This window comes from Athalia rosae, chromosome 1 (genome assembly GCF_917208135.1).
Source record: "Athalia rosae chromosome 1, iyAthRosa1.1, whole genome shotgun sequence".
Taxonomy (NCBI): domain Eukaryota; kingdom Metazoa; phylum Arthropoda; class Insecta; order Hymenoptera; family Athaliidae; genus Athalia; species Athalia rosae.
This window is the reverse complement of record NC_064026.1, coordinates 21,301,850-21,326,273: the sequence shown is the minus strand read 5'-3', so window position 1 is coordinate 21,326,273 and position 24,424 is coordinate 21,301,850. Positions and strand designations below refer to the sequence as shown.

The 24,424-nt window shown below is 41.2% G+C and overlaps 3 protein-coding genes across 6 annotated transcripts; 1 reads left to right on the top strand and 2 right to left on the bottom strand.

The window, feature by feature from the left end:
• Positions 1-122: 122 nt before the first annotated feature.
• Positions 123-5,091, top strand: LOC105691316. The gene is made up of 5 exons (XM_012409717.2): positions 123-270; positions 1,541-1,719; positions 2,902-3,804; positions 3,942-4,105; positions 4,904-5,091. Exons 2-5 carry the CDS (start codon positions 1,686-1,688, stop codon positions 5,015-5,017), a joined length of 1,215 nt encoding a protein of 404 aa, XP_012265140.2. The 5' UTR covers positions 123-270; positions 1,541-1,685; the 3' UTR covers positions 5,018-5,091.
• Positions 5,092-5,901: 810 nt separating this feature from the next.
• LOC105691333 (serine protease inhibitor 28Dc-like) lies at positions 5,902-9,730 on the bottom strand. The gene is made up of 7 exons (XM_012409734.3): positions 9,009-9,730; positions 8,378-8,567; positions 8,069-8,189; positions 7,443-7,756; positions 7,171-7,360; positions 6,873-7,100; positions 5,902-6,786 (listed from the first exon to the last, which is right to left on the bottom strand). The coding sequence occupies exons 1-7, from the start codon at positions 9,178-9,180 to the stop codon at positions 6,145-6,147; spliced, it is 1,857 nt and encodes a 618-aa protein (XP_012265157.2). The 5' UTR covers positions 9,181-9,730; the 3' UTR covers positions 5,902-6,144.
• A 6,117-nt stretch (positions 9,731-15,847) lies between these two features.
• LOC125502251 (proton-coupled folate transporter-like) lies at positions 15,848-19,233 on the bottom strand. 4 transcript variants are annotated; one of them, XM_048660317.1, is made up of 10 exons: positions 18,908-19,053; positions 18,450-18,542; positions 18,156-18,386; positions 17,700-18,051; positions 17,143-17,439; positions 16,977-17,078; positions 16,721-16,858; positions 16,432-16,515; positions 16,202-16,358; positions 15,848-16,095 (listed from the first exon to the last, which is right to left on the bottom strand). In XM_048660317.1, exons 3-10 carry the CDS (start codon positions 18,300-18,302, stop codon positions 15,963-15,965), a joined length of 1,410 nt encoding a protein of 469 aa, XP_048516274.1. In that variant the 5' UTR covers positions 18,303-18,386; positions 18,450-18,542; positions 18,908-19,053; the 3' UTR covers positions 15,848-15,962. The 4 variants fall into 4 exon arrangements, 3 of the variants coding, with proteins under 3 accessions (XP_048516274.1, XP_048516273.1, XP_048516272.1); XM_048660316.1 differs by lacking the exon at positions 18,450-18,542 and having other exon boundaries at positions 18,156-18,383; positions 18,908-19,223; XM_048660315.1 differs by lacking the exon at positions 18,450-18,542 and having other exon boundaries at positions 18,908-19,220.
• Between the last annotated feature and the right edge of the window lie 5,191 nt (positions 19,234-24,424).

Below are 24,424 nucleotides of genomic sequence, written 5' to 3'. Positions count from 1 at the left end.
TTGTATATGTACAATACGCGTATATGTGTCCAACGTTTTTATGAACGTGATGCAAGAAAAATGAACACTTGCCTTCTATTCACACCGAATCGTTCATGACTTCCATATTCAATTCTTTCTGAACCTGCGGGTAATTTTTTCACGCTATTCCATAAGTTTGTTAAGATTCCTATTGAATTTATGATAGACTCATGGCCCTTCCATGGTGAAATTTCATCACGAATACCTATTGCTGATTCTTGGATTCAAGTTACGGCACAATACGATCACGTATGTATTTTGGCCTCGTCACATAAGTATAATACACATCCTTTTGAAAAGTTGTTTTAATTTTTTGGAACTCATGTCTAACAAAATTATCGAATGAGCAAAGAAGCGTGGAGAAAGCGTTCTTCCAAATAGTGACGAGTAAACGATTATTATTCGAGTCATTTACGAAACTGAACGATTTCATTTTCTCATCGAAAGGATAAAATCGAAACATTACAATACATATTCGATGACCTCATGGTGGTGAGTTGAGCGTCCGTACGCAAATGGTATCGATTATCGTCGATCGAATTATGAGGCTAACGCATCACCGATATCTTGCTTGAGACGCGATCTCCCTGACATAAGGACCAAGTTAAATTGTATTTCGCAATTCGCGTACGATTCCCGTCGGTCATATGACAAGTGCTATACTATTTCCCGCAATTTCACAACACTAGCACAGTTCCACGATGTTTTAACTGGTACGAAAAATGTAAACCTTATTTATATCTGTACTTGTGGTCAAGGATTCTATTAATGCTTATCTTACAAACATAGCGGTATATCAATTGATGTTGATCAAAAAATCATAGTTCGTTACGTGAACATACATCTGAATATTCATACCGCGTTACAAAATTTTAATTCAGAATATTTTTCGAGAAATTCAAATTTTTTCAAGCATCATCATCGAACTCATCAATTTCAACAATTTGGTTCACACTCGAAATAGAAACTGTGCCGATGTAACTTCTGTTTCCATGTCAAATGAGGAAGGATATTATTATACGATTATAAATAGGATTATAAGTTGTGCAAAATTTCTCTTGGAAAACAGGATCTTGATCTATTAATCGACCTCCGCAACCGCACCGCGATCTTTTCGGGTCAAATGTCACGGATCTTAGGAATATTTCATTTACCTTAAGTGCAGCTTGTTCAGAAACGTGAAAGCTTTGATACTTCATATTGAAGTCTGTAAATTACATGAAATTTGGCGTCACCGTGGATGGGCGACAATTCGAAGTTAGTCGAATTCATTCATCGAAATTACATTCACGCAAAAATTGATTGATCCGTTGCCACAAATCGATAGCGTAATGAGGCATAAACGATCCGGCCAATTCGCGAACGCTAGTTTTTTTTATCGTTTTTCTGTACTTGAACAATTGAATCCCCGGGCGTTTCCGGAGATCTGAATCTATGTACATGTGTACAAAGGTGCATTCGTGTGACGCCGTACACAGTTCATACTTTCCCTGGTTTTGTATACCTGATCTTTGCATAGACGAGCAAATCCGGATGCCCCCTCTGCCCGCCTTAAACTTAAAGTGATAGCTTAACTCTTGAGAAACAGCCCTCCCTGAGGATAGTATCAACCAACTCGGCAAACGAAGCAGTAGGCAGAGTTTTCTCTGCACAAGAGGGCTACCATGCGGATCATACTAAGGCCCATCTTATTTTTGGGTGAGTTCCATTAAATTAATTGAAACTTCCGAATTGAAGATCTTCAAATTATTGAGTGTGACCACTCTGCAATTCATGTTACTTTAAACGGTAATTGAAAGAAAAAGCTCTCGTGATTGATTTTCGAGGTTTTGGCAACCAGCATCTTCGGGTTCATTTTTTCACCTATGGATTGCTGGATGCATTTTTCACTTCCAAAGCCATCTGTCTTCAAAGTTGAATAGTGAGAAGGATATTTATTTATATCGGATTTATAATCAGAACGAAGATTATAGCGTGACTAGTTGGGTGCGAGTTTACTGAGATTGAGAAAACATAAAACCATTGTCTGAAGTTCGTTTCGAAGTACAATAAAGTTCCGGTGATCTGTAATAATTAGGAAGAATTACCGTGAAAGTTTTTTGAAGGAAATGCTCAGTTGAAAAATCTCGAGTTTGTTAGAAAAAATTCTGTCAAGTGAGTTGCGCGAATCGGAACAATTATTTCTGAACGAACGTTTTTTACTGGCAAAAGTAAAAATAGCATAATTGTTTGGCAACGCATCATGCCATGGGTGGCCATAAAGTAACGTGCGGACACTGCGGAGCTGAGAAATCAGTTGAATGTAAAACACAATGTAATCAAACCTCTGTATCTACTTCCTAAACTCATTTAGACTATGCGGAGAAACAATCGTCTCATTCTAGTTCAATAATTGTTTCACTTTTTCGCACGTTTATCGCTTGTCCCGCGAACAACTTCCGAAGCGATCCGCTGGCATGTGATATTAGCGAGTTATTACCGCAAGATATATTTGGCACGTTCTTCAAACTGTTGTACATTCCTTACAGAAGCGGAATACGGGAAATAATGATATGTTTGCATAGTTAATTGTTGCGTAACTTGACATTAACCGCGTGCAACGTAAATGTTTCATCTCCTCGTTACATTTAGTTTGGGAAAAATTTCGTAAAAAAGGATCCGAAGAATCTAAATATTTTTCTACAATGTTATACATGTTGTGTAATCATGATTTCACACGATAATTCATCTAAACAGTTCGGTACAACTAAAAGGTAATTTGTGAAAACGATGATAACTGCTTGTACGGTTTCAGTTCATAAATTTGCAATGAGAACAATTGAGTTCTGGTGCGTATTCGCGAATTAATGCAAACTACTAAAACCCCCTGTAACTTTCTAGGATTCATTCAAATTCTGAGAGTGGAATCGTTGACCCGTCAAGACACGTCAACCGAAATTGCACCACTGACTAATACCAAAGCTAGTAGCCGATACAGAGATCCGTTGCTCGCTAAGATTTGGCCGAATCGAACATCGATAACGAATGAGGAACGTATCAAAGCGCTCGCCATAGCTCTTCAGAACGCGGACAAAGTTTTGAATGGAAAAAGGACCAGAAAGAACGAACATTCGGAAAAATCTGCACGCGTATATTCCTCGACGATATCGCAATCCGAGGCACTTCACGCTAGGTCGGACGAAGGACCTATAGATTCTCCACGTCGAAATGTTCGCTTGCGTTCTAGGACGGCAGGACGATACTCAACACCGTCAGCCGTACTGCTACCACCTTATAAATCCTATACTCCGGAGTTCAATTTTGAGAACGAAAAGAATGTTCAATCATTGCCACCAGCGGCGAAGGACAAACTCGTCACGACGGAACTCCCCGCAGATAACGCAACTTTTAATCGAACGACTTCATCGTATCCTCTGAAAGATGAACCGAAAAATTTTCCAACGGATGAACGTGGACCGAACGAGAATAACATACCGCGGTATTTTTCCCAGCAAAATGACAAAAGTTCCTTCGGTGAACGTGGGGAATATCCACCGACATTACCGCAGAAAATTGAAACCACGTTCCCACCTTACTGGAGCACAACCACTTCGGAGCCACTAAAGATAAGATTGAATGCAAATGCTACAGAGTCAAATTATAGAGGACGTGGATCCGCCAAGTACAATCAGAATGCAAATGATATTGAACTTTCAAAGAAAAAAGATCTATTCTCTTCCGAAGAAAGTGGGTACTATTGGGGAAGACGCCCTGCTCAAAACGTCAATCACTACAAATTTGTTGGTGAGTGATGTTTATTGTTCATGAATATTCCGCCATTTGTCATTTTACTTACTTTTTGTGATTATCAGTGTAAATTTTAGCGATATGAGTAAAAATTTTATTGAGTTGAAAAATTATGCGTTATTTTTCTGCTGCAGATACGGCGTGGAAAGTTGGGGCTATACCGGGGGTACCTGGACGGGACTATCCTGTTCACCAGCACCACGCACATAACCAGCTTCGTTATCCATCCAGCAGATTCATTTGTCCCGTTGGTCCTGGAACACACGTCTATCTCGCCGATCGTGCATCCAGATGTCAGGTAACAAAATTTGGTAATTGAAAACAATGAATTATACCGAAAAATTAAAGTGGATGCGAATGGTCGCTTAGTCTATTTTTCCACGAGTTATAATTTCGAAAATTTCCCCAGGTGAGTTAAAAAAAGCTGCCAGCATTCGTCAAATATAGGATTGATTGTACTGTTAAATTTCGCGAGAATTCATTAACTCGTGATTTGTGAATATTCGTGTGATCTGCATCAAGTTGATTTGTTCAAGTATAATTTAACTAAGTCAAGTTCGCAATGATTCAATCCCCATATCACAATCGGGTTACATCGCCGTTCAAAACTGCAATTCATCTCGCTGTGAATGCGCATCATCACCGTGACTTTTTGTACTACAATATCTTTTGTCTCTATCGCTTCGAGTCAACAAATAAGGTTCTTTACCTCTTCAATGAACGAAAGAAACGAGTAATAAATTCACGATGAAAAGTGCATCAGCATGGAAATCTTTTCGACTAACATATTGCACTTGGTAAGAGTCAATCTGATTTTTTTTTTTTTTAAATTCAGCATTTCGCTTGCCGAGTAACATTACGCGGTGGTGTTATATCGGTATAGATAATATGCAGTTCAATTCACACGCCGTCATTGCCGCGCCAGTAACCGTGACCGCAGATTATCAGTGAAAGTAAAAGTGTAAAGAATCGCGAGCCATTTCTCCACGTTTTTTGTTATATTTTCCTTTGTTTTCGTACAACGTCTTTTTACAGATTGACGGACTGCTGTCATTGACCAAATGTTATTTTTTTCTTTTTTTTTTGGTAATTGCAGATATTCTACGTGTGTTACGGTGAAAAGATTGGCGTACCGATGATGTGCCCAAACGGAACACTTTTCAGTGAACAACTACAGGTCTGCGATTGGTGGTTCAATGTTGCCTGCTAATCTTTATCATCATGTATGTAAATACATATCATATTATACTTTTATAATAAAAAAAACTTGTTTCTAAAGGTCAATAAGGTTAATTGGTAGAAGTAGAAAAGGTTAATTGTATTCTGTGCTTAATTTTTTATTTTTATGATTGATGTGACACCTCGATGACTGTCATAATGATTTAAGTCAATTAGTTGTCAATAAGTGACATGATTGTGTGAAGTTGATTGAACGAAATTGACATTCACGCGGAAGCCACAAATTCCGGCTGTATTAGTTACGTCCCGGTATTGACTTTCTCATAAAAATAAGAAAAAAGAATATAAGAAGCAAAGGATGATCTAACCATCTAGCCGGACTGGTTGAAAACAAGTCGAGTATGGGTATAAAATCTCAAAAGGAGACTTGAATCAGATGAGAAAAAATCAGAAGAAAAAAGATAGTATTCCACTACGAAAATAATAGAGAGTGGACGAAATCACAATCCCACAATCGCTGATCCTCGGACGAGTTGCTTCATGTAACGTTGGAAAGGGGCGGGGATAGAATAAGGTTATCGAGGAAATAGATACGAATCCGATGGTTCCGGCGGGGCGCGTTTGTAGAGGAAATTGCGTCAGCCACACCGGTTCGGATTATCTCTAGATTGCCACATGCCAAAACTCCTCCTCAACAGCTCTATCGTCACTGCAATCTGGCCTGTTTTGTGATTCAATATTGTCTGTAAGTTTCTTTAATATCGCACATGTCGTAGTTAACTATGTTTTCGACGAACTCGAAATTTCGACCATGTCATTGCGGAATACCGCAGACTCACGCTGGTTTGTTCAAGTTGTATTTGGCAGGGTGTAACACATATATTTGCAGGGAAAAGCAGAGAAGAACTACAGAAGTCATTGGTTCAGTTATATGTTATTTATCACACAAGAATATAATCGAAGTTTGATCGTTTGATGAAAAAAATTATAATAATAATTATCGCTACATATTCATAACTTATGTCTGCTATTCCAGTTAAATGAAAATTACTGACCTGAAAACTGGTCGGATTGATGATCGTGATAGGACTGTAAAATGAAATAATATAAAATTTAGTCTGATAAATCAGATGAATCGATGGAAGATTTTTTCACCGATCACGCGGTGGGATCTGCGATGGTTCCCCAGAAAAGAATAGCGTTTGTCGCTTCATGGCGTATGAAGAACAGGAAAGGTCTGTTCACCTTAAAGTTCTTCACATCACCACTGTAATTTATCGTACTGCCAGCAATAGCTGCTGCCTCCGTGCCAGATTCGTTTACCTCTAACGCTACTTGTTGGATGATATCGGATATTCGGAACTGAGAGTTTGATGCAGCTCCTGTCAATGTTAACGTAGGCTTTTGATGCGGGGTTCCAGAATCGTCGTTACCCACTGGAGCTGACGGCACAGACGCATTTACAGAGCCTTGAGGAACATTTTGACTAAGTTTCTCCGAAACTTGACTCGGTAATGGACCGTTCAACGGAATAACTCTTAACTGATCATTGGGCTCTTGAAGCGATGGCCTCCAACCGGTTTGCGGATTCACGATATTAATTGATTCCACCAAAGTCGGTGCTCCGGTAGCTGCTGACGGGGGAATCGGGCTTGGAACTGCATTTGACACGGTGCTGTTTGATCTACGCCTTTTCAACTTTGTCAAAAAACTAGCGTGTTCTTCGAGGGCCGATGCCAAGCTCAGAGATTGAGTGAGAGACAATTTCGGGAACATGACGTTGACAGTGCGTTGCTTCGTCTGAAATAATAAACAACAGTATACTAACAATTCAGCTGGCGTCAGAATGTATTAAATACCAATGCTTCAGTAGTGATTATACCCACCATGCCAACTAAATCTGCAAAATTTTTGCTCGTCATTTGGGTTACAAGGTGCCCAATATTGTACTTGAGAGGATTGTCCTCCGTCGGAAGGAACACGTACATCGCACAATCGTAGTTCGAATAAGGCATCGCGAGGAGACGAAGACCTAGAGTTTTATCCTCAGCGTAGAAGGCTTCCTCAAGGCTGGTTCTCATAAAGTTCACCGGCACAGTCGTCGTCTCCGAAGTCTACGAAATAATGATGATGCATTAACCGTCGAACGTGCGGTGTGTAAAGTAAGGTCCAGTTGAAGAATACCTTAAAGAAACCGGGAACTGTTGCTCCTTCTATGAAAGGCGTCTGCCACGCACCCCGGAAATGGATAGCGACCGCCTGGATTACAGCTGTGTCTGGCTTCGGTGGGTACGGTAAGAATTGATCGATCAAACCTCCCGTTTCCGTTGATCCCCATCTATTCACAACATTTTGTGCCTCGACCGGATTACTCCTGTGAGTAACATTAGAAGGTACATTAATTTCCAGTCGTCAATTAGGGATCAACTTCATTCGAAAAACGTCTCGATGCAGACCTGAAGTTCAGTGGGACCACTTTTGAGTTGTAGAAGTCAATAATCGCGCGTACGAATGGCTCGTTCAGGTTGAGATTATGGTCAACGAAAAACGCACTGCTAGTATGCAAATAGGAACTGTTGGCCAAGGAATGAACAGCACCAGATCCAGGTAGAGGATTTGTTACGTAATTGATTAATCTGCCGAGTTGACGATGAAGTTCCAAACCAGGTAGACCGTCTCTACTCTTGGCGGCAAAGTGCGGCATTTTTATGACTTGCTGCTCATATGACCAAGCATTCTGAGCGCTTACTGTGTTTTGCAGCGGTTGAGACTGAGAGAAAAAAAGTTAATTTTAGAGGAAAACAGATAATTTATGCACCTACTCGCGGCTTGAGTTTTGAATTTGAATTATCGCGACGGAGAATCACACCGATTCTACACTGTTCTAACGAACAGTTTTGAAATACTTTCCAGCTTGGTGTAATTTCAAACCGCGATCTGATAATTGGCCGTTACTGGTGAAATTGTTAAGCAGAAACCCATAATGGTTCAACAGAACTGAGAAGCTAAATACTATATTCTAGTTTTGTTAGCATTCTTCATGTGTAGATAAAAAGTCTACTTGGCAAAACTATCAACTTACAGCGACATTTTCACTTCCTTTGGTTGACCTCAGATCCGTAGGGTTCAAAAGACCTTGTTGTACCGTTGCCGTATCAAGGCCAAAGCGCTGTTGAACTATTGCCGCAGGACTGACGGTTGCACTGGTTTATTGAGAGAAATAGTACGCGATATTAGACGTGACGTCTTTCAGGATAGATAAAAATGAAAAATGACTGACACTGTTTCTGGTGGTCATACAATTATAGAATTCGACGATTCACTCTTCACTCGTACCTTTGTACCAGAAGGTATGATTTAGGGACAGGTATCGATGTGAATTGGAACTTACGTGTCAGGAGTAGTTTCGTGCAGCGTTAGAAGGACTCCAATTTGTCTTCGGAGATTTCCTCTTGCACCTAGCATCAGCTGACCCAGTGCACTGGCCACAGCCAGAGGAGAGACCAGAAAGTTTTGTTGTTTCCCGCCATTATTTTGGATAGCTTGCAGTTTTAGTGCAACACTAATGACGGCTTCGACGGCTGAAATGAGTATCGCTCATCAACCTCAATTATTCGCAACGGCATCGGAGAAGTTCCGACGAAAACGAGGAAAATTCCATCAAATACTTCAACTCAACAACTTTCTCTGAAAACTTAATCCCCTACCACAATGGTTTCAACGGTAAAGTGACGGCAACGTCATACATTTATCAACGGAGTTCGGTGCGATTCCCGAGTTCTGCGGACAACTCATGTGGGTTCGCTCTTGAATTGAGTAAATTTTGGTACTCTGTATGCGTCATATGGTATGTTTCAAACGATATCTGATACATGACGTAACTTTTAAGCCAAATAGAACATCGCTATTCGATATTCCCAACATTATCAATACCAACTTGCGGCAGTATTACGCGTTAATGGTAAAACACGTCGATGCATGTATTCTCTACAAGTGTAATTTTATGCAAGATCAAAACTCACCAAGCGGATAACTTTGAAGGTCATGGTCAGTCAAACGTGATCGGAAAAGTTGAGGTATTTCTGAAGGCGATACGGCGTATCGTGGTTTTTCAAAACTGAGATTTTCAGTAATATTATTGGCGCTCGAAAGAGCTACACATGCTAGGCATATTGGAAACACTATTCGCAGCATCGCTGATTCCAACGTATCGAACAACGTCTCTGTGATATGTTTACGTGAGAACAGGTACAAGAAATATGAACTTCAACAATCACTAGCTCGTGCTTCCAACTATCAAATACAATAACAACAATTACGTAGTGAACCGCAACCAACTGTGTCGCTGGAAGTACTGGCTCCGGATAGTAAGAGCAATCACGAGCGACTGCAGTATGACTGCCGTCGAAAAAAGTCTGACTCAGATAATATATTCCGTCGTTCACCGAGCCATGGTCGGACAGTTTATGGCCAGAAAGTCTCACAGAGTTCGGAATACACTCCTATAATTTCAGAGAGCACAGCGCGCAGCGTGATTCTCAGGGGCGTCAAGATCCGAAGAATTTCAAATCATGGCTTTTACCTTTACGTAAATTTCCGGGAAAAGGTACGAGGGTACATAGAAGAACTAAATTAAATTCAGGTCGGAAATTTGCCGGAGAAAGAGACCTAAAAATTTATCCAGTTCAGATTTCCTCGTAGGCTTGTGGATATCACTTCATTATGCAGGACGAATATCCCTTGATTCGCGACTCGGATCCGATCCAAATTCAATCAAAAATAGGCCATGCCGAATTACAGATGTATCGTTATCATGCCATAATTACAACTTCAAATTCGTCAGATATATTCATTCGAATCAGATGTGACGTACGGTCCTGATCGTGCATTCAAGGATGAATATAAATTGCACAGGAACCAGTCGAAGTATTTTATCAATCAAATAAATGTGTCTGGATTCTCACACCCATGACCGTACAAATGCGCGAACTTGCGAAGGGAGGGGATTCTACTTTCCTCTGGTTTTTCCAGCGTCCAGTCTGGAATTCCCATTGCGTATCGAATTGTATCTTATTATAAACACGGTGAGTTTATATTTGATTCACTGCTATCGATTATAAAAATTTTACACAATAGGAAAGACGGGAACTCCTGCTAATCCGTATTCTGCGTCGTGCATTACAAGCATCGTTACTCCGATGGGATGAATAAACCAAACTCTCCGACAAACACAGTGAATTAATTATGATCCTTCCTCGCAGGATGATCATAAGTATCGTGCAAAAAATCCAAGCGCAAAAAGTTGACATTTAATCGATAAATTTACGATTGTTTGCGCGCTCTTCCGATTCGAGACCTCGGTGTAATTATGTGTTTGTCTCTGCGGTTACCATCATCCATGCCTTTCACTGTAATTCATCCGAAATTACCGATTAATCGACCGATCTCCTCGACAGTGAACCTGAATATTCGGGTGGTCTCTCGCAATTGCGTGTAAAAATACTTTACGATGTATCCACAGCAGCTAAAAACAATTTTGGTTGCTACAAACTCCGTGATCACACGTGTTATCTTCACCCGCTCAGGTTATCGTGTGCCAGTGGAACAGGCACCTATAGAATCCAGTATACAGCGGGTGATATTAAAACGCAGATCAGAGCTCCGTACCCAACGATGGCTACATTGCGTTATACATAGGTACTACTTATAATAATATATCAATAATATAGTAACTGTAGTGGAAGACCATCAGTGACGTTTAAAATGTTTAATAACATGCTGGTCACTTGATTTATCATAGTGCTTTGCGTGATTCATGAGCAATTAAAATTCTTTCAACGACACTAAACAGAGCAAACTGCAGCAGCGGCAGTAGCAGCAGCAGCAGCTACTATAATGTACTAGTTCAAAAATGAGTTTCACATACGCATGTGTTGTTGCCTTTTAATCACATGTTTCTGATTAAGTATATCCGTGCAACGAAGTATACGGAGATCTGCGAAGCGTTGAATGATTTATTAACACGGGCGAATAGTTATAAGTGCATGGTGATACAGTACTCTTAACTTATACCTATAGCGGCCGGAGGATCTTTCCTTTTTGATTGGTCGTAACTTAAGGGGGTATCCGATAAGTGCGGTTTTCTAGGCAATGATTTAATATTATAGGAATGAATATTAAATGCACGTGTAATTGATGTGAACGAACTTGTTACACATAAGCGCCTCCAGCCCCCGTACATTCGATGGGTAATTCATTGGCAAACAAATTCCACAAAACTAACGTCATCGATCGAAGTAGTTATTGTTAATGAGACTGACTTGCAATGATCAGAAGATGCGCTATTTTGGCAGCGTGCAGCTAAATTCCAAAGATCTTTACCCGAACCAACCAGAAGGGCAAATTTTCAAAAAATGTAACAAAGATAAGAAACGCGATGACAAGCTTAGTTCAAGTCGAACTGGGTTCGACGATTCAATTTTCCGGTTGTCACGGGCTTTACGGCCTCAGAATCATAACATTTCGATTCTCGCACAAAACATACCAAGTTCTGCAATACTGCGGAAACGTGTAGTATATATCTTTGTATTCCCCATGTGTAGGATAGGTGATGGTTGAAAAAACCCTGGCAAGGAAACGCGAGAAGATAGTCAGTAGCAATTAGCTGGCGATAATAACAGTCCATTCGAATAGAGTAATACGGATTAGTTATGGGGTTCGTATTCTCAGTCTAAGAGGTACGTCTCCTCATATTATAAAGCGTAGACGCGTGCGTAGGTGAATAGGCCGTGTTCGCAACATCTCCACGCGTTGTAAGTACAGTATGTAATATAAAAAGAGGATACCTGCTGGCAGCTTTAATTACCCCCTACTGCACCTTTTGATTTACAGATTCGCATTCAGCGATGCTTCTAGTCGATGTAGAACTGAAACGCATATATACACCGTGAGATATAAACTGCACCACACGGGTATGAGACTTGCATGTCCACGACCTCGTGAAGCAATAATTTCATGCGTATAAGGTCTTTCGCCATCCGGACAACACCGCAGTTTACTCATGGGTCTCGAATGTCGTGATGTAAAAAATACGAAGAATTCAAACACGCGCAAGAAACCGCAATTCTCGTTACCCTCGCACATTATCGGGACACGGCGCACCACCGCTACTAGTTACTTCAAGTTTCACCTGACGACCCATTCGCGCTTATTCGTAAGTCAGCGTACTTTATGTTTTAACCAGGTACGATAAACACGCGACTACATTATACGCGTACGTACGTACCTATGCGTACTGGGTCCTTACGCTCTCTGGGTGATGTTAATGAATTCACTCTAGCGAGTAGGTATATATACCTACATACGTATATGTACGCGAATGTATGTGGAGTACTTATGTAAATTAGCACACAGGCATACCTGTATGTACGTATGTAGATACGTATGTACATCATATGTCCGGGGGCATATGATTTGGGGCACGTCGACGCATTGCGGTGTTCTTCTCACGCTCCAATACAAACCTCCGTCTGCTGTCGACAATTAGGACTAGCTCTATTATCTCTGTATGACTGACGAGAGATGTTGCCGATGAAACGGGTGAGTTCATACGTCGTACCTATGTCTGAAAATTTTTCGAGTCCGCTACCATCGAAAGTAGAGGTACGTCTGTGATCTACCGGTATTTGAAGGCACACGTCATAACTTCATAACGTTTATTTCAACCAAAAATAGCTCATGTTACGTAAGTTGGTATATTGCTATACATTTGATCGTACGAATAACGTGTGTGAGGTGAAAACTTTGGAAATTATTTCCAATCCTCAACTCCGTCCACTGCGATGAGAAATAATGTGCAGGTATTGTTTTTATGCACATGAAATATCGACGAAACATTTACATGGTCAAATATCTGCAGCAGTAAATACACCGATCTACACACTGTTTACTAAACTGCAGTACGTGATAGCAGAGTAATGATTGTTGTGACCGAAATTTTGACAATTTAACGAACCATGAAATCATTGTTGAACTATTAATTTCCAATCGGGGGGGGGGGGGGGGGGGGACTGCATTTGGGCCGGGCAATTTGGGATTATACCTTGAAGCGAACCGCTGCTGAATTATTCACATCAATGGCGGGCGTTTACTGACTAAATAACCTACTGAAAACGGACGGCCCGACTCCTGGGTAGTGATAAAATCGCAACAATGCCCGTACAAGCCTCGGCTTACATGCCTTAGAAATTGCAGGGCATCATAAACCGTCACGCTTAACGTTAAGGGCACATTTAGCATAGCGGTAAACTTAACAAGTTGAGTCGCCGGTGTGGGCTCATTTGATAAGCAAATCTCGATCGGGATTCCTGCAAATGCAGGCTGAGGGTGGAGGTCTGAGGTATAGATGCGAGCCCCCGACTCCTGCATTCGGAAGGCGTACACACGCTCCCATCATTCTGTCTCTGCCTGATAAGACATCCCTGTTATTCACCCGGTAGCCCGATCTAACGATACTCCGGTCTAATCAACAGCGACCTGCAAGGCCCTGGATTACAAGTTGTCCTCGTGCATCGGTAATCGCCATCGCTCGGCGGGATTTAGACTTCTGACTAGTCCCGGTAACCTGTAGTCTAGCTATACGTACCACCCGAATGCCCTGTTACTCCGTTAAGCAGCCGCAAGTCGGATTTACAAATGTATTCACAGGTGTGAGGTGTTCTTACAGGATTGAGAAAAGGAAGATCATGAGACAGCGCATTAGTATTCCGAGTTCTAATTTTGAAAGTTCGTTTTATTAGCCATCTTCCAGTAGTTATACAGATGAACAATTTTCTTGAAATCCTTTTAAATGGCGAATTCACTTCCAAGGGTATGATAATTTGAAGGTCTTTGGATGCCGGTATAGCTTCAATTTACATGTCTGGGAATGCTGGAAAATTGCGCACAAAACGGCGCGACGCTGATTTCAAAGTTCACCCCAAAAATCAATGCTGGGTTATGGGAAAAATATCTTCAAAATTCTAGACGTAGGAAAGCTTTGTAATGTTCGTTCAGAACTTTTATTGTTCTGTCAAAAAAACTTCATGGAGTGTTTTTTCATTTGTCTCGATAGTCACAATCTACCTTCCGGCACGTATCAAACGAATCTAGATATTTTTCAAAAAATTTGAAGACTAACGCTGCAAATTCGGAGGGTTCCCGGGGTTTAGAAGAGAGAACGGTACTTACATAAACTTGAATTAGTTCGTTGGTAACTAATTGTGTAAAAGGAAAAACAAAAAAAAAAAAAACAGAGAAAAAAGGGGAAGAAGAAAAAAGTAGTTTCACGGTCGAAAAACGCGCAGCGGCCCCCAGCGGTGGCTTATCCCTAGTGCATATGCTCGTTAAGCAGACATCATTGCAGTTTCTTAATCGTAGCAATTAGCCGTGCAGATGAAAGGATTAGACGTGGCACGTGACGTAGTCGCGGGGAGAAGACCCTTGCGAAGTACAGACGACTGTATACACAATGGATTCGCGGTAAGCCATTTACCCTCCGCAATATTCCCTTCCGGAATCGATCCTGCAAGGGGTTCGCGATGCGTTCAGATATCAAACTGCCTACTTCGAAAGTATCGTTCGCTTTTCTGATTTCCGTGAGTCACGCCCTTGGAGACCCCTGTTCTATAGTAAATAGCTTCTCGCACCCTCCTGTGATACACAAAATAGCTGCACCGAGTACCGTTTACTTATTTATAATATTAGGCGCATCTCACCCTCGAGATAAGAGAGGAGGGGAAACCCATCTAGAGACAAGTTCGTCACCGCTACGGCTAAGGGCGTGGGATGCCAAATACTTTGATACCACAAATCGCTGCAGATATGCGATTCCTCGCGGGCTAAACAATGCATAATATATGACGAAACTCCATTGGCCCCTAGAATTACATTTATACACGGACTTGTAAAAGGGGAGCTGGCGACTACGTCCACGCCTCGCTCCGCGTCATCTTCATGTATCTCTCATAAACTTCATGAATTTAGAAAAGCGGATTTCGGAGAGCCAGTGTCGAGGTAATTTAGACGCGAGGATATCTGTGCGTGAGTTCACCCATCTACCTGGATTTCCACGTGTGTAACAACATCGCGACGATCATATGGTACTCAAAATTACGGTTGGCATATTTATCCTGCATGGTCCATTACACGTGTGCGCGCGTGACAGAAAAATTAAATTCACGGTCTACCCTCCGGTGTTGTTCCTCGTTAGGGAGGAAGCGTACAAAGTGAGTGTAACGAGAACAATTCAAGTGGCTAATTCTGCGTCAAAAGAGAAAAAAAAAAGTACACACGTTACATACAAACTACACTTATGCAATATTATCTTCACCCCGCAGTAAAATACATTATCGCTGCGGGATAGTTTTTCGGCGGTATGTGTTATTATTGAGTACGGACTTGAGTTGGTGCAACGTCTCGTCCGAACAAAGTTCTCATAAAATATTCGGACACTTTTTTACCTCTTACCATAGATATAATCTATGCTCTTACGTGTAACCGACACGCCTGTGTTCTTTTCGTTTCAAGACAAAGGAATACAGAGCTGCCCACTCTTGCTGCTGCCCGAGGCTAATTCAGTTGATGTTCATGATAAAATTCGCTGACGGGCAGATCATTTGTAGAATAGGAGAAACGCGCGGACCTGCGGAGAAACCTGCACATCCATTGGTCAAGGACTGACGATAAGATGAGATTCGACGGTTGAATGCGAACCGATGAGACCGAAGGCAATACGCCGTGAACTAGAACTATAGTATGCCTACACGTACACGTGCAGGTGTATACATGTGCATTTGATTCTTTAAAAAAAGTTTACTCAAAATAGCGCAGAGATTCTCCAACATTTATTCTGAATATTTCACATCGGACATTTATGTACTATCATCGCGTAGGTATTCGCTGGTTTATGATTTACCATAAATTAAAGAATAGGTTTCTCAGTCCATCATTCTACTGATCTCGTCCATTTGAACTGCTTGGCTCAGCTTCTTCGGTTTATCAGGACAGGCTTCACCATCATCTATATTATCTGCATCCACTTGTTGTTTTCCAAGAAGCACGTAAATTATCCTGCATTAGAAATAAGAGTTATATACAATACCTCTTTATTTATAGGTAGTGATTAGGAAAATTCATGATAAACCAATAGTCAGATAGAGTCTTCTGTTGCACTCACACGAGCATAAGCAGGACTGTAATTTGGGTGAAGAATACGAGCCAGTATATCGATTCTGGTGCCGTATAAATCGTCGCGTTATAAACTTGTGAGTATAGAAACCCGCTGATCAGTGGCGTCGCGTGTTCGCATACAGACGAAAACGCGAACAATTTTCCTGCAAGTAAATAAATAGAGATATTGAACAAGTGTCAGCAATGTTTGACGTATTCAGAGTTAACTTTCCACACCTCGTTCTGAAACAGGAACGATTTTTGAAATCATGGATTTCTGGACGGGCATTCTGATATACCCCAAGGCTGCGATGGCACTACCTTGAAGTAAAAAAAGACGTCAAGATAAGTCCAGTTTCGTTCTGCATATCATTCGAAAATTGGTCCTTAATCATATTTTCAGCACCACAAGAACGTTATCATTATAACCACTACAGAAGTACGGGATGTACGAGGAGGTTCTTGAAAAAATCTAATCATACGATCATAAAGTCATAAATAAATTTACTGATAAATTCATACAAACCCACGTAGAAAAATCCAGGGAGGGTCGTTGTCGCAATAATTATTCGTGCTAAAGCGTGAAAAAATGATCCAATTATAGCGATGAGTTCGTCTCGCATTCTCAAGTATTTGCTCAATATAGGAACGCCTATCAGCATAGCTGAAGCCAAAGAGATATTGATGGACATCAGAATGTGTACTCACATACATTGATCGAATTAAATCTGCCGTATGACTAAAGTAAAGCGACGATCGATTTGATTTTTGCATGAACTTACCTGAGATGAACAAAGTCGATTGGAACATTCTCCATTGGCTGAAACTATCCATGCTCCATGAGAATACTCGTTGAGTGTACAAATAGGTCATGTGGAATTCCTCTGAGATAAAAAAGATCGAATAAATTGTTAAAATGAAAAAAGCTTAAAACCGAAAAGAAATTACCTCTCTCAAAAGTAAACAACATGGTTGCAAGTAGAAGAATCCATAAGCATAATTTTCTATGTCCAGGTCTCGATTTAATCAGAGTTTTTATGCTCGCGATTATATGCTCTCTGTCAAAAAAATCACCGATAATGTTCTCTCCCTTTCCCAAGGGCCTTTGCTGCGGGGTCGTTCTCACCTGTAACCTTGCAGCGGAATAAATAAGTGACAGCAGCATCAGGGTGGCATTTATCAGAAACATAATAGTGTACGAGGAGTTGACGACGTTAGTGAAGAGATACAAGCCCACAGCAACGCCTAACAACAAATCAGGTTCAAAATTAGGAGAAGAGTTTTTTTCGCCACGTGCATGGAATCGGCTCGGCTCTTGTTCTCGCATGTACAGTGAATGGGAAATCACTCATTTTCTAGCGAGGACTTCGTTACTTCCCTAGGGCAAAAATGGATATTACCTTTCCAGAGAGATAATATCACCTTCCTAGGGAGGTAATGAATTCTTTTTCGAAATTTCAACGTACTGTTATAGATATAATCTCGTAAAAACGATGATTGCTTACCACCGGGTACTGTGCTGTAATATATAGCGTCTAGAATTGTTAATCTGAGGGTCCTTTGGGCGCTGCTAGAAACATCCGTAAGGTAAGAATATGAGCTTGCGAAAATTGCAATGTCACTTCCAAACATGGCCATTGGTAAAGTAGCGGTATAAATGATCCTGTTCAGATTCCACGAATCCATCACAGAGTTGACAGCCATCATTAAAAAGTAAATCACTTTTCCAAACAGAGCTATGATCAACGGAATCTTACGACCTCGACGATCGCTCCAACTTCCGGAAAACAGTGCCAATATTATGGGCACCACATGGGCGGCGACGTTGTTCCATTGAAGGAAGTTTGCTACCGTCACCTGAGATAATACGTTTATTCGTGGCAGTGTTTCCTTTTTTGTTTCCAGACAAATGAGAGTGATTCTTTCCTATTATTTACAATTGTCCCTATACCTATACTTACTTGAACTTGCGCTTGAAGCGTATCATTCTCGGCTAAAGTTTCGCAAGTCTTTACTGAAAGTCCGTGATCAACGAGGCACGATTTGTATATGAAAAAAGATTGCTCGACCACGGAATTAATCATGAAGGCCATCACATAAAGCCACATAGTTGGCTCTACAGTCGCGTGACGAATCCATCCGAAGTAGGATTGACAAAATCCTGGATCTTCCTGAACCTCTGTCTCTTCCTGCTGAAAGTTTCCTACATTACATAACCGTTCACCATCGTGATAGTATCAGAACACTCAGATTACCGAAATGAGGTACACCGTTGGTAAATCTTTTTTCTCTCCGCGTCGAGAATATCATCTGTTGGAGTCTTTGTACTGAATTCGTTTTAAGTCCAACTATTCATATAAATCGGTATATGATACATTAAGATAGTTATGTAAGGCAAACTATTCGCGATCAGTTTGAAATGTTTCACCAATATAAGGACCGTTCCTGACTAACCATTCGTGTTTCGACCCATTTTTTTCGTCTGACACTAGCCTCACACAGAGAGGGTGAAAAAAGTGTTTGAAAAATTTTTTTGACTATCCAGCTGATTTTGATGATTTTTTGAAAAAATTTTATTCTGGCACCTGACTATAGGTACGTCTTGAACAGGCTAATATGCAAACGGTTGCACTCAATTCGAGGGATGTTACGATATGGGAGGTCTATCAACACTATAGTTGCGAAAGGTCTCTATTCTAAAACAAACGTTTACCTCCGATTCTGAAGCAGCGTGTGAATTCTTGATGGCCATACTTTGTACCCGCTTGTCATGAGACTTTCGATAAACTGCCTCCAGAATGCGATTTCCAACCTATCACGCCCGCGACCGCGATCGTCCCAATTCCACTCGTCAAGGTCCGCAGATAGGCTATGAGAGGGGAAGAGGGTAACTCACGGTCACCAGTTTTATCCCTATCTGTGTACGGTGCGTAGGTTTTATACTACCTGACCAGGGCCGTGCCAACGTTTTATCGTGGCGAACATTACCGAAATCATTCAAGCGATTCCGAACTTTGAACAAGTTTACACTCGAGTTCGAATCCAAGGTCCGCTGTTGCGATATGATCGCGCCTCACTCCATTGATATATCAGTATAACGCCCAGAAGCCTTCAGAAATCTTATATAATGCTACCCCGATAGTTGCGCCTCACATTTTAACATTTGAATTACATCATTGGTCAAAATCATTCTTACGATTTCCAATTCATACTTTTGAGATCACAATCTGTTTGTTTTTCTTTACCACGGCTTTATCTGTTGGTCAACTTATATTCACAATCTGACGTTCAAGTTGAGTTTAGTTAAGCATTGCTTTGTGTAGGCTCTGTGTGTAATCACTATGGAACGTAAAAAAAAAAATTATCTGGATCCGAAAAGGAAAAATAACATCTCGCCCAGGAAGCTACAAATAAAAATTTGGCGACTACACAATCATTTTTCGATAAAACCCTTACTCCATCAATCAGCGGCAAAAACGATGATGCTTCTGCATGTTACCCTGATTTTCCTGCAGAAACGATCGAGGCTGACGCATGAGAGTCCGTAAATGAATACGGTGCTCTAGCGCCGCGAAACATAGAATGGGCAACGGGCAGCGTCGAACAATTATTTGGTCAAACTCGATAGATTAGCTGATTCTATTGCCGAAGCTGCTGATTCTGCAGCCGATTATCAAGCGCTGTATGAATCAGCGATATTTTCCTCTGTCACCTATAGTATAGTTGCTAGTATACCTGCGCCGCATAATTCAGATTGATCAAATATACTTTTTTTGCACCCCACATTTCACTGACTCGTAGCTCCATCCGGTTGACCTTTGAAGCAAACTCCAGATATAGAATCGATGTACAAGAACTGCTCGTTAACCAGGTGACTAAACCGATTGTATAAAAATCAAATTTGTTGAGAAACCTAATTTCTGCAGAGAGCGCTGTATAATTCACACCAAGAAAAATTTCCCAAACTAATGAAAAATCGGAGAATGATGTTCGGCAGCATATTGCACTTTGGGTAATATATTTCTTCGCCCATATATGACTTGAATATGTGTCGTTGATGGAGCGAAGAATGGTGAGGGGGCGGTAAAAGTGGTTCCCTCGGGGTGGTCGAAATATTAGTTTTTTATGTTACCGTGTCGATATGTATTCGGTGGTAGATAATACGTATACGCTTGGGTATTTTTGCGAACGAACATGAAGTGAACGGCGGGACCTACTCCGGGGTTGCCGTGCTGTGCTGCGGGAGAGTGTAAGCCGAATACCGGGGATGAGTTTTACACGAATATGATGGGGGTTAGCCGCGCTGCTTCTCGCCACGTCGGGGCGAAAGTTAATTTGAAAATATGACCGCTGTACGATTTCAACTAATAAAATCGCGCCACGGTCGTATCATTAAATCCCAGTGGACAAGGTGCGGGCGCCGTTATAGCTCTTATACGAAGGGGCCACGCACGGACATGCGACAATACACCGAATAACCGTGTTCGGTATTCACCCTCAACCGGTGCCGATCCTCCAGCAGCGGCGCAGCTTTTGGCAATTTCGAATGTTCGTTAGCGTTAAATAGTCTAATACGTATTAAAAAGGAGGCGGGTGAGTATAAAAAAAAACTAATAACGATACGGCTATTTCGTGGCATGTACAGCGAGGTATATAAATATTTTCGAGAACAACTTGGCTTAAATATTTGAATTTCGTTTTTGTCCACCGTAATTAAATTCGTCTATATAACGCTCACGTACAAAACCAAACTTCGTACAAACTGTGCAGCTAACTTTATTCAACGCGTAAGTTTCCACTTCGTTTTCACAGCGTCACCGGAAAAGTTACCCTATTCCTATACCGAGTATGGCAGCGGCAACTGACTCGAGCTTCCAACCGTCGAAGACTTTCCTTTTACACGTACTATGTATGCAGATAGCAGCATATTCGGATTACGTATCTCGATACGATAGAGTATCGCGTATACCGACTTTAAAAGTAACAAAATGAGATTGTATTATACGTATAGAAAGCGTACATTTTCAAGCCCCATTCTCCAGATCCAATGATTAACCATTTGGAGCGTTGCCACTTTACGTGGGGCCAGGTCGAATGTGAATATGAAGAACAACGTCGAATCGCACAGTCGGTTAAAGTCCCCACAACATTTCCCGCAGCTATACATGATAACCGGACCAAATTAATCCTCAATATGTAGTATCCCTGCTGGGGGAGGAGAACATTTTTTTTTTTTTTTTACATCTGTTACTGGGGGCGTCAGACATGCCTGATGCGGTGAGCATATTAAAATGAAAAAAAAAAAAAACTTCCAACTGCAGTACAGGGGTCTCTGGATTTATGATGAGGCACGAAGATCGTGTCTATGCAATATGATATGGATTACGTATGGACCTACAACAGCACTGTACATATTTTACATCACGCTCACAAATGTACCCCAACTCAGTGTTTCGCCACAATTTCACTCCACGTCCATTCCATCCCGTGGGAAACAAAAAGAAAATTCTTTTTTCGACGAAAAGTCTCGAGATTCGAATGTATTCGGGTCACTGAAAAAGAATCCGTTTCATTTGGCTGAAATAACATTGTCGGTTACGGGCAGGGAAATGCAGATTATGTTGATTTGATTAATATTAGATTCGAACTTCCATACCTTTTTTGTTCGAACTGAACCAACTGAACGTTACTCAATGCAACATCTATGATGCAACCATATGCAACTGAATACCGGCAACCAAATCAGCGAGGTAAATTCAGCGAACTTTCTCCTCAGTGAAGTTATGAAATTAAAATTTCTTGGTCCACGTGCGTTGATAATTTGGGGCGTTTTATTTCAATGAAGTAAACCCCATTTACAAGGAATCGGGTATTGGGCGACCCCAAGAAGATCCCACGCATCACGGGATGATTTAAAAAAAACAGGGATCCCTTTTTATATAGAGAGATATTCGTCACGGAGGGGTTAACCTGGAGGTCTGTGGCTCACCGCGCCTCAGATAATTCATAGCAGGGATTAACAGCGTCTCTTGCAGTCTGCGTCAATGTTTTTTCTCTTCTGTTCTTCCCCCGTATATTCATTCGACTCATACATACGGGGATGGCATTACAACCGAAGGGGAAAAATGCATTTTCATTAAAATGAGCGCTAAACGGAACATTTGTCTAGCCACGAAGGGAGATCGGTAACTATAAATACATAATTCGATACCGTGCGTCGTCAAACGTAAGCGCCTACGGAGTCTGCAACTCGATCAACATTTTCGCGGCGTTGACTTCAGTCAACGTTCTCGGAGTTTCGCTCAACTTGAACCCGCTTCAATAAATCGCGTCGTGTCCAAATAATATTGAGATACTACGAACTAACTGTAGGAACGTATTTACGTCCGTAATTACATGTACCACGTCACTGAAGTAACAGGTCGTATCAAATTTCGGAACGACGTCGTAACATTTTGACTAATGTCAATTGCATAGATATTTACGGATCTTGAGCAAAAGTACGCAAGATCTGACGCCCCAACGTGAAGTTTAGTAGATGCTTTATGCAATTTGGGCTGCAGAAGTTCTGAAAACGAACATACAGTTTTATGACACGAGGAGCAGAAGTATAAGCTTTTCGAGTGATAAAACTATAAACCGTACGCTTTTTCAGACTTTAGAAATAATATATTTATGAGTGGAGGAAACGCGCCGATAATTATGCCAAAGGCAATAAAATTTCAGGGGTTTCATACATACTTACTACTGTTATTGCTCCGAACAGAGGTAATTTGGGATATTTTTCGTTATCCCTAAGATCGAAATCACGTGTTGTTTTTTCATGGAAACATAACGAAGACACGCACGAGTGTGTGGTTTAGACACAGTTCTCCTAATTTCAAATGTTAATGCAATATTTCAATAATACACATTGATTTTCAAAAAGAAGACGCGTGATGTCGGTCCTAGGGATAACGAAAAAGATACGTACATTTGAGTTTTGGCAGCGCAATTATAAAGCCTTGAAATATTAGGAGTTGTAAATTTTTTCGAGAATGCAGCTCCAGGTATTGTTGACGATTCTATCCATTATGATGGGGAAGTTTATGGGGAGCACATTTTCCTCTTCCGTGCGCATAAAGTAACGTTAAACGGCAAACATTTCTAATTGTAAGAAGAGCTGAAAGGCAAGCTCTCTGTGATCTGAAGTAAAGCTCACACGGTTCGGCGCTTGAATACGTTAGACCTTGAGACTGTTTAATTAAGTCTAGCCTGTAATCTAATTACCTAATTACGCTGGAAGGTAGTCAATTACCTAGTATTGCGCGCTGATGTCTTTCTGAGGTGTGTTTTTATCTGCTCTTGCCATCTCATGTAGGATATTACTACAAAGTTTGTTAAGTAAGCTTTGATTACTACGGAATTAACGGGAACTTTGTTTCGAACCATCGAGAAGTTCCTTATTGAACTGAAATTCCTTAGAAAAATTCCTCAGCTATTCACCAAATCGCAATGTTCGATCCGATAGCCGTTTGCATGTTATCCCTTCGTATCGAATGAAATGAAAATTGAGAGATAGTAACATTTGAATGAATATTTATAATCGGGGTGTTTTCGAGTCAGACGAAGGTAAACTGATCTCGTTGACTTTCTCGGAATCACATGTTAATAAGGGAAGAAATTTGAGAACTTTATCGCGTCCGTCCGTAGCTCTCCATTGTTTTCGTATTTCTTCGTCCGAAAGGGGGGAAAGCTGGGTAACTGCAGAGTGCATAGACAGGCAGGCAGGCCGCACCTGTGCCAACGAACTAGGTCGAAAGTGGCGGCGATCGGAACACGGGGATGTGGAAGCTTTGGGTCCGATTGTGAGCCCTGTGCCGTAACGCTGACTTCCCATAGCGTGAAACCTACGGGCCAGCTGCACGCTCCCAGACTGGACAAACAGTTTTGATCATTAAACCCTCGGCACTCGGTATTTGCTCACTTACTATTTGCCGATTTATTTCCGATTGCCTTCTCTCCACTCCGGCATTATATACGCCCCTTCGCGTGCGCAACCCCTGCGCCGTTAAAACTTGGGTAAATAAAAATATCCAAACTTAACCGGATCACCGACGTCGGCAGAGAATTCCATTTGTTATTCGATATACGTTATACTGGAATTGCGAATTTAGAAGAACTCTTCAGCGCGTGTAGTAACTGTACATACTCATCCGAGAGTGTTCATGGTTATTGCGAATTTTGTCGA

Bases quoted from the DNA above. Each gene is read 5' to 3' on its own strand.
- LOC125502251 (XM_048660315.1), bottom strand. From the start codon at position 18,946: ATGGCCATCAAGAATTCACACGCTGCTTCAGAATCGGAG. The intron at 16,359-16,431 runs GTGTGGAAAGTT...ATTTACTTGCAG, and splicing joins CGTTCCTGTTTCAGAACGAG to GAAAATTGTTCGCGTTTTCG. The intron at 16,096-16,201 runs GTGAGTGCAACA...TTTCTAATGCAG, and splicing joins ACAGTCCTGCTTATGCTCGT to GATAATTTACGTGCTTCTTG.
- LOC105691333 (XM_012409734.3), bottom strand. From the start codon at position 9,180: ATGCTGCGAATAGTGTTTCCAATATGCCTAGCATGTGTAGCTCTTTCG. The intron at 8,568-9,008 runs GTGAGTTTTGAT...TACTCATTTCAG, and splicing joins CCTTCAAAGTTATCCGCTTG to CCGTCGAAGCCGTCATTAGT. The intron at 7,101-7,170 runs GTATTCTTCAAC...ATTATTTCGTAG, and splicing joins CAGTTCCCGGTTTCTTTAAG to ACTTCGGAGACGACGACTGT.
- LOC105691316 (XM_012409717.2), top strand. From the start codon at position 1,686: ATGCGGATCATACTAAGGCCCATCTTATTTTTGG. The intron at 1,720-2,901 runs GTGAGTTCCATT...GTAACTTTCTAG, and splicing joins AAGGCCCATCTTATTTTTGG to GATTCATTCAAATTCTGAGA. The intron at 4,106-4,903 runs GTAACAAAATTT...TGGTAATTGCAG, and splicing joins ATCGTGCATCCAGATGTCAG to ATATTCTACGTGTGTTACGG.